At 45.0% G+C, this 8,486-nt stretch overlaps 1 protein-coding gene across 1 annotated transcript; it reads left to right on the top strand.

The window, feature by feature from the left end:
- Positions 1–2,371: 2,371 nt before the first annotated feature.
- LOC119228653 (small membrane A-kinase anchor protein-like) lies at positions 2,372–8,324 on the top strand. The gene is made up of 2 exons (XM_037488473.2): positions 2,372–2,736; positions 3,313–8,324. The coding sequence occupies exon 2, from the start codon at positions 3,542–3,544 to the stop codon at positions 3,794–3,796; it is 255 nt and encodes an 84-aa protein (XP_037344370.2). The 5' UTR covers positions 2,372–2,736; positions 3,313–3,541; the 3' UTR covers positions 3,797–8,324.
- Positions 8,325–8,486: the final 162 nt, after the last annotated feature.

Below are 8,486 nucleotides of genomic sequence, written 5' to 3'. Positions count from 1 at the left end.
GCAACAATGCGTTTTAACCGACTGACAGGATCGTTTGTTCCGGTGTCAAACCATAACGGGTTGGGGACTGTGGGCATGTGCTTAACGGGTGGATTGATCCACTTTTCTTACATTAATTGCGCAAATTGCTTCTGAATTTGCTGAAGACGCGTGTGCGCGCGCGTGTGCATTCAGTTGTTTGCACTGTCTCCATTTCGCATTTACTGTGTCCCTGATCTCATAGACAGATTAATGCATTTTCTTATGAATGTTTTTGCAGCCAAACGATCCTTTGCGGGATGATGCAGTTTGACTTTGACCAAATGAACACATGAATCACGATGCTTGTTTTCAAGATTGCATTTAAAATCTACTCTTTTGTCAAATGTCTTTAAAAACAGATGCATAGTGCAGACTAGTTGGCAAAATACATTTAATCCATAAATGCAGATTGTGGTTGCATTTTTAGTTTCAAGTCATCTTGGGTCAGAGAAGCAGATGATCGGCAGACGTTACATTACATTTACTCTTTTATCCAAAGCGACTTACATTGCATTATAACATCACATTTCTCCTGGGCAGCAATTAGGGGTTAAGTGTCTTGCTCAGGGACACAGCCGGGATTTGAACCACCAACCTTGTGGCTCCCAGTGCATCACTCTGCTCCACCATCGCCCCCAAAACCAGACTTTATTGTACTGGGAAATATAAAACCAATTGAAGAAAATAAATGAGCAAAGATAAAGTATGTTTCTATGACTTGGTGAACCCTCGTTGTGGCAGATGAGAGGACAGCGCCACCGTGTGGCAAGCTCATGAGTGTCAGATCAGGAAGGCCGGAAGTCCCACAGGAACATGTGATGGTGTAAAACGCACTCAGGTCCAATCAGATTGGTAAAGAGTTCGGTGCCTTTTACCTGAACATGATTGTTTTCTAGAGTCCAGTCATGCAGCGAATAGAAGGAAGCGTTGATCACTTTGGCGTAAAATAAACTGAAACACTAATTATTACCAGAGGTGGGAACAAGTCACTGTCATGCAAGTCACAAGCAAGTCTCAAGTCATTGCCCTCGAGTCCCGAGTCAAGTCGAGTCAAAGACGAAGCAAGTCCCAAGTCGAGTCACAAGTCAAAGCCAACAAGTCTCAAGTCGAGTCACAAGTCGTACCATTTTAGTTTCGAGTCATTTCGAGTCCTTTTATTATAGTGGGGACGGGGAACCCTGGGTGATGGTGCGCTGCCTCACAGACCTAGACTACGAAGGGAAGGGTAATGGTGGATCGACTGTGACTGTGTTATAGTACTGTAACGCTCACCCCAATGCTGCAGCGTAAATAAGGAGGCGATGACTGGCTTGCAACTCCGCTGCATTTATTTATATAAAACAACTCAACTTCGGTCACTGTTGGCCGTCACCACGCCGAACGAACACTTCCGCATACACGGCCCCCCAAAACTCGGGTTGTCTCGCGTAACTACAGCTGGTAACAGCATAACGTGAACACATGCAACATCTGCATAACTGATTAACTAATAACTTTAACTCAGCTCATTACACTACTTTAAAACGGACGTTGACATGATGTTGGCGAGGATTTCCATCGGAGTCTGAATCCGGGTTCAAAAATCCCGATTTTTGTAACCATGAACGAGCTGTCTCGTTGATAAGGTCAAATGGACTGCAGTGATTGGATGTTGTTCAGGCAACGCGCGCTCTCTGCATACAGGTGGCGCACATTTTTTGACAGATGCAGATAAACAGAGCGGCGCGGTGGTGTGAAAATGTTTTCCCCAGTTTTCATGGGAAGTAGCAAGTCTTCTCGAGTCAAAGGGCTCGAGTCCAAGTCAAGTCACGAGTCATCGGTGTTCAAGTCCAAGTCGAGTTGCAAGTCTTTGTACGTTTTGTCGAGTCGAGTCTCAAGTCATCAAATTCATGACTCGAGTCTGACTCGAGTCCAAGTCACATGACTCGAGTCCACACCTCTGATTATTACTAATTGTTACTCTTATTAAATCTGAATTTCACAAAATGAATTCTAAAAGGTCGATTATTGACATGGTTCTTAAGGAATAATAACATTGTCAAAAGAATAAGGCAACAGATATATAGAATATCTTGCAAAATACAAGACTGTACAGAAATGACATTAGTAAATTATTACACGTCATCAGTAAATGCTGAAACCAAAATAAATTATGTTGGGCCAAAAGAATTGCTCTAGGTTGAAAGAAAGTGATTTCATGCCCACGAAATACTTTGAATGAATTACAGCACTGAACTCATTTGTCTTGGTACGACGCAGCGTCTGCGGCTCCCCGCCAGGTGGCGCTGTCGCACCGACTCACCGCGCCGCGCGGCCACCTGTCAGCGGGCAGACTGCGCTCCTCCCGGGCTCCGCCACTCCGCTCCGCGCAGACGTTGGATTCCCTGTGTGCGTAAACAGGGGAAACCGTCACGTTTACGCCTCCTTTCTAGAGATGGCAGCGAAATGTGACGCGGAGTTCTTCATTCTACAGGAAGCGCGCGCGAGCCGCACCAACTTTGGACACGTTATTTATATATTGTTTTCTTTTTTTGCACACAATCAATAACGCGTTGAATTGGAATCCCACGGATTGTGCGCGCGGACAGCTGAGGAGTGGCCACCGCAACCTGCGGCCCGCCAGGTGATGTTTACTTCAACGACCTTGGGTTACTGCTTCCGCCGCTGGATTCCTGCTTGTTGACATGAAGGAAGCCTTGACGCACTCTGCTAAAAGTACGTACAGCTCTGGGGGATCGCAGCTCCTTTTGGTCGCATATTTCCAATAATGAGGTATCAACTGCATCCCACGTGACTGTCTGACGGCTAATTGATGCACATTAACAAACACCTCATTCACACAATACCAGATTTGGCAGAGATTTGGTGACATTTCAAATTCCTCTGCACCTCACTCTGTTGTTTATCCACACATATAAACCCTTCATGGCCTGGTGTTGTGTGGAGCATGGAGCACCAGGGCCTGTGCTCCTAATAAAAGGAGCTGTCAGTGTGAATCGGCTGGAGGAGCAGATGGACGACGCAGGCCAAACAGCACCAGTGCCCTCAGTGCTGTGTCATGCAACACAAAGTAGGCCGAGGCAATTGAGTCATGAAGTGCTGTGAGGTAGCGGAGGGGGAAGGGGGGGGGGGCTGAATGTGTAACGCAGTCGAATGTCCTTTTTAAAATGTGACGAGGTGATCCAACAGAGGCCCGGTCCTGAAGACCAGTTCCTGCTGAAGACCCCGTCCTCTCTGGTGCAGCCTCTGATAGAAGTGAAATCACTAAATGTCTCTTCACTCTCTCCTCAGTTGACGAAGCGCCGAGGGACCCACAGGGGGCCCACAGGGGGACGGTCCCCGTAGCGTCTCTGACCCAGACCCAGACATGGATGAGGGAGGCAGTGGATGACGGGAGCTGAAACAAGCAGAGCAACGTCGAGGGGAAGCTTCTGGGACCGACCCACCGCTTCCAGAATCCCACCCACATCACTGAGCACCTCCCACCTATAAAGTAAATCAATGCGACACCCTCCAGAACATGGGGTGTGTCAAATCCAAGAGGAGCCAAGGTGCAAACTCCACAGAGAAGGTGGAGGGCAAAGCGAGGGGCGAGAACGCCTACATGCTGCCCTCAGAGCTGGGCTCTCCGGACTGCCCCCTGAAGGTCAGCCCGGTGCTGCTGGACTACGCCCACAGGCTCTCCGAGGAGATCGTGGCCCGGGCCGTGCAGCAGTGGCTGGAGGTGGACCGCCGCTACATCGACATCCCCTACATTGAATGTGACGTGCCGTGAGGAGAGCGGGGACCTCGATGCTGGAGGGTTAAATGAACACCTTTGTTCAGAATGGATCCCTCCAGAACCTACCTGCTGTGTGTGGGGTGAGGGTTACACTCACAGCCTAAAAACCCTCCTGCGGAGCGACAAACGCACTCTGACCCTGTCCCCGTTCCTCTCATCATCCCCGTCACACCTTGTTCCTCAGTCTGACCCGGTACCAGGCAGGAAACACTATTCAATGGCTCCCTTCATGCGATCCGGCTCCTTCTGCTCTGCGGGCTGAAGTTCTCCTTTTAACGGCCTCCCTGGAGATCCTGTGGCTGAGCTGCATGGAGGAGCATCTTCACCCACATGGCCATTAGGAAGCCTGGACCACAGGCCCCTGAAGTCCTCGTGTGTTTCCTGCACATTCGGACTGGCTGGCCCAAAGCAAACAGCGCCTCAGAGGATTGACACACATTTCAAAGAGGATTTGGCTCACAGAACGGCAGTTGACACGTGTTTTTTTTGTAAAAATGTTGTAGGCTTATTTTATGTCAACATTGTGTTATCGTACAACTAAGTGAGAAATACTGCCGTGTCCCCGATAGAGGACAACAGCACAAATAAACCTTCGACATGTCAAACGTCTTAAAATCAGGTGGTGCTGCAGCTGCAGGAGGACGACTGTATTTACAGGTCCACCAAAGCCCTTCATGAAGGTCACTAAGGGCCCAACACGGTCTGGTAATGCAGGATTTATACCACAAGGTACATTAGAAAAGGTCCGGTTCACTAGTGGAGCTGCAGGTGCTCTGAATGATGTCATTAAAGTTCCATTGCTGGAACCACCTAAACCTCAAGTGTCAACTGTGAGAACAGCTCTGAACAGTTGTGACCACTGATAAGTGTAAGAATACTTTATACTTTTAGTCTTCTCTTAACTCATTTACAGGGTTTCAGTATCAACACATCGATGTCATCAGGAAGTCTAAACAGTTTAAACTCTCATACTGATCTGAGTTTAGACCCGTCTTCCATTTTCAAGTTAATCTTGTCTAGTTCATTAAATTAAGATTAAGAAAGTTGACGTCATCCCCCACTGGCGTGAGGGCGTTGTTACTATGGCAACAGTCAATTCATTGATTACCTTTAGCTACCCAATACATTTATTTATAACACCTATATTAATAATTTACCCAATACTTTTAGCAAACTTTGAATGATCTTTTTCTTCTGTCCGTTACTTGTTGTAAACCATTTTAATGATTTATGGATCGACCTGTTTCTGAACATCATTAACGGATCCATTAGATTTATTTTAGACCGGTGCTGCTGTCTCTAAAGTCTTATTTCTCCCATGATGCCGTTTTGACTTAAATGTATATCAAACAAACACTAGTTCTATTTTTATGCTGCTGCCTGACATGGAGCCCATTTCACCTGAGAGCGTGATTAACAGCACCAGGGCCTTAACGGGCTGATGTTCAGGTGATTCTGGGACTCAGAGAGGTTTCTGCATAGATTGTGTTCAAATTACAACTCTAATCTCTTTGGGCGGATGAATCTGTCGGTGCAGATTAGAGACGACGTCCCTGATTCTAAATCTGACTGCGTTGGTTGTGCTGAACACGTCCATCAAAAAGAGAAGGCCACAGCTCACGGGTCCGTGGTGCTGTGAGGACAGTGTGATGCATTTTAAAATGCACATTTTCTTGACATTATGGAGGAAGAGGAGTCATTTTATTTTACACTTGTAATGATTAAGAATCCTGACAGACATCAGAGATTCGTCCAAAAAGAAAAGCATCTGCACCGAGACCACCAATCAGATCAAGTGTCTTCATCAGAACAACCTTCCGGTTTGTGAAGGTCATCCAGTTCAAGTTATTTATTGCCAGCGGGTTTCACTCCAGACGGCAGCTGCTCTTCAGTCGGCCCCTTTTTGAAGGACAGAACCAGAAGGATCCAAAGGCTGTTGTTGATTAAATGAAGGCTGCCACTAACAATAAGGTTTCATTATCAATTGAATTCCTGAAGATCTTTTTAGTCTTTAAAAACAAAGCTTACACGCTGCAATTTGCTATAATCCAAAGTCCATCCTACTGCCATAAAGGACAAAGCAAAGTAGGGCCCTCCGAAGGGAGTCACATGGTGCTCAGGACGGTGGAGCTGGACGCTCTAAACACTGACTCGGCCTCCACCAAGGAGCTTTAGTGAGATGTATCGACCTGTGGATACGTCATGAAAATGATTAACGACTTTAAATGAGTGACTTTTTGAAGTGTAATACAGTATGTGTAAATCTAAGGCCGGGACTCGATTAAAAATATTAATCTAATTAATTAGAGGCTTTGTAATTAATTAATCGAAATTAATCGCATTTTAATTGCATAAATATTTTACCTGAGAACAGTGAGAAGTAATTTTTTTCACATGGATTTTGATTTTTGTTCATCCAATTCCAGCAGACAAGTGTGTTGTGTTGTGAATTCCAGCCTGAGAATCTATGAGAATTGAGGTTGGATTCAAAAGCATCAACAGGTGTGTGGTGGAACAGTGCAGGGAGATAGCAGGAAGCCTGAAGTGTGGAGGATCCTCAGTTCAAACCTGCTCTCTCAGAAGGAGGGTTTGGTTGCAGTAAACTTTGTAGTAAACAATCCCAAGGTCTAATATGAGAAACGGACACAATGAGGCATGTGCTTGAATAGCACAAGGGAACAACTGAAGGGCTGCAGGCTCGAACCTGCTGTCTGAGGTTGTGGGTTCATGCCCCTTCATGCAGACATCACTTCTGCTTTGAAAGAGTTTTGAGGTTTGAGTAGCAGTCTCAAGGTTAAATACGAGAAACAAAATTTGAATTGGTGCATGGTGAGGTAGTGCAGCACAAGAGCTGAGGAGCTACTGTCCTTACTCTATAGGTTGTGGGTTCAAGACCAGTCTTGGTTTTGAGCCTTTGGCTTTACTTCAGGTTTGAGTAGCAATCTCAAGGTTAAATACAACAAACAAAGGGCTGGTTAGTGTGTGGTGAAGTAGCGCAGCAGAAGAGCTGCTGCCACAAGCCTGTACTGCACTTGAAGGTTGTGGGTTCAAGCCCAGATGTGGAAATAGCATTTAAAAAGACTTTTGAGGTTTAACTCACATGCTCAAGGTTAAATAGGAGAATCAAAGTTGCCAAAATGTGACCAGGACTGGTAGTGTAGGGGTGCAAGAAGGAGCCGAAAGCCTCTGTAAGTGCCGCCAGTGGGTTCAAATCCCGCTCCTGCCAAGTCTTGAGCGCACTACCGCGGAGGTAGTTGTGGGGGCATTGTCCCCACTGGTTGTTTCAGAGAAGTGAACCCTGGGGGTTATGCAGAAACACAAGGCGCGTTCACTTGAGTTATGATGGCATTGTCAAGAATGATGAAGAATCTTTTGCTGATGAATTGAATTTGATGTTAATTGCTTTGCTTTAGCCTTTTAGCACTTACTAGCCATGCTACGTAGCCTATAGGGTTCCACCTTTTTGACGGGAGAGAAGGCCGGATGAGTCAGTAAAGATGAGCAGATGTGTCTCATTCAGTGGTCACACTGACATGAAACTTATTACAGCCCCTTGAGGGTTGAACCCAGATAAGGTTTAAAGTACAGAAATTTGGGGCATTTGGCATTAGTGACAGGGACGTGTAGGTTGCTCCATCTAAGATCATTCCAGTCATGTCATGGGAAAAAAATATTGTGAAAAAAGTCAAAATATGTAGGGTCAATATATATATATATATATATATATATATAATATCAAATTAATTAGAGGCTTTGTAATTAATTAATCAAAATTAATTGCATTTTAATTGCATAAATATTTGACCTGAGAACAGTGAGAAGTAATTTTTTTCACATGGATTTTTATTTTTGTTCAACCAATTCCAGCAGACAAGTGTAGAAATAGCATATTTAGAAATATAGTACTTTCAGATATTCAGGTAGCCTATAGGTAAGTAGACCTTCTGTAAACTATGTTTTTTAAGTAGACCAATACTTTCAAGTACATTCAGAACATTGGTTATTCAGACGTGGACTTAGTTACCCTGGTCCTTAAACCAGTCATCTGGTGCAGTGTGGGTTGGGTGTGGGTCCTTGTACGTCCACGCTAGCTGCTAATTGTGTTGCGTTGAGGTGATACTTGAGGCTCGATGTGAATTCCTTGTTGCACAGCTTGCACACAACCACGCTCTTATCGACGCTTCCATCCGTGTGTTTATTATAAGAAGATTTCACATTCACGGGGCCACCCGACACGGTCTCGTCAGCTTCTTCGTTCATGTTCACTGTGGTTTGTTGTTGTCTGAAGTCATGGACGCTAGTTGGTGCTCCAGTATAATCGGTCCCCCCGAAACTCATCCAGTGAGAAACGTTCCGCGGTGCAAAAAATAAGTGTAAAAATGCATAAAAAATGTTTAATGTGTTATTTTTTGTGTAATTAATTAATCTTAATTCACATTGTAATTAATTAATCGTAATTAACACGCTCAAGTCCCGGCCATAGTAAAAACGTCTGATGCCAATAAATCTGATTTATGCCTTGCGTCATAATTTAATATTCATTAATATTTACAGGAGGTATGGAGAAGACGAATGAGGCAACGCTCCAAATCAGGAAAAGTTCCAACTGGAACCATAGTGGAGTCAATCATTTGCTTGTCTCTGATGAACCTTTGAACCGCTCACATAAAACATGCAGTGAGTA

The sequence above is a fragment of the Pungitius pungitius genome, chromosome 10 (assembly GCF_949316345.1).
Source record: "Pungitius pungitius chromosome 10, fPunPun2.1, whole genome shotgun sequence".
Lineage (NCBI taxonomy): Eukaryota > Metazoa > Chordata > Actinopteri > Perciformes > Gasterosteidae > Pungitius > Pungitius pungitius.
Note: the sequence above shows the minus strand (reverse complement) of the source record. Positions and strands in the feature narration are given on the sequence as shown.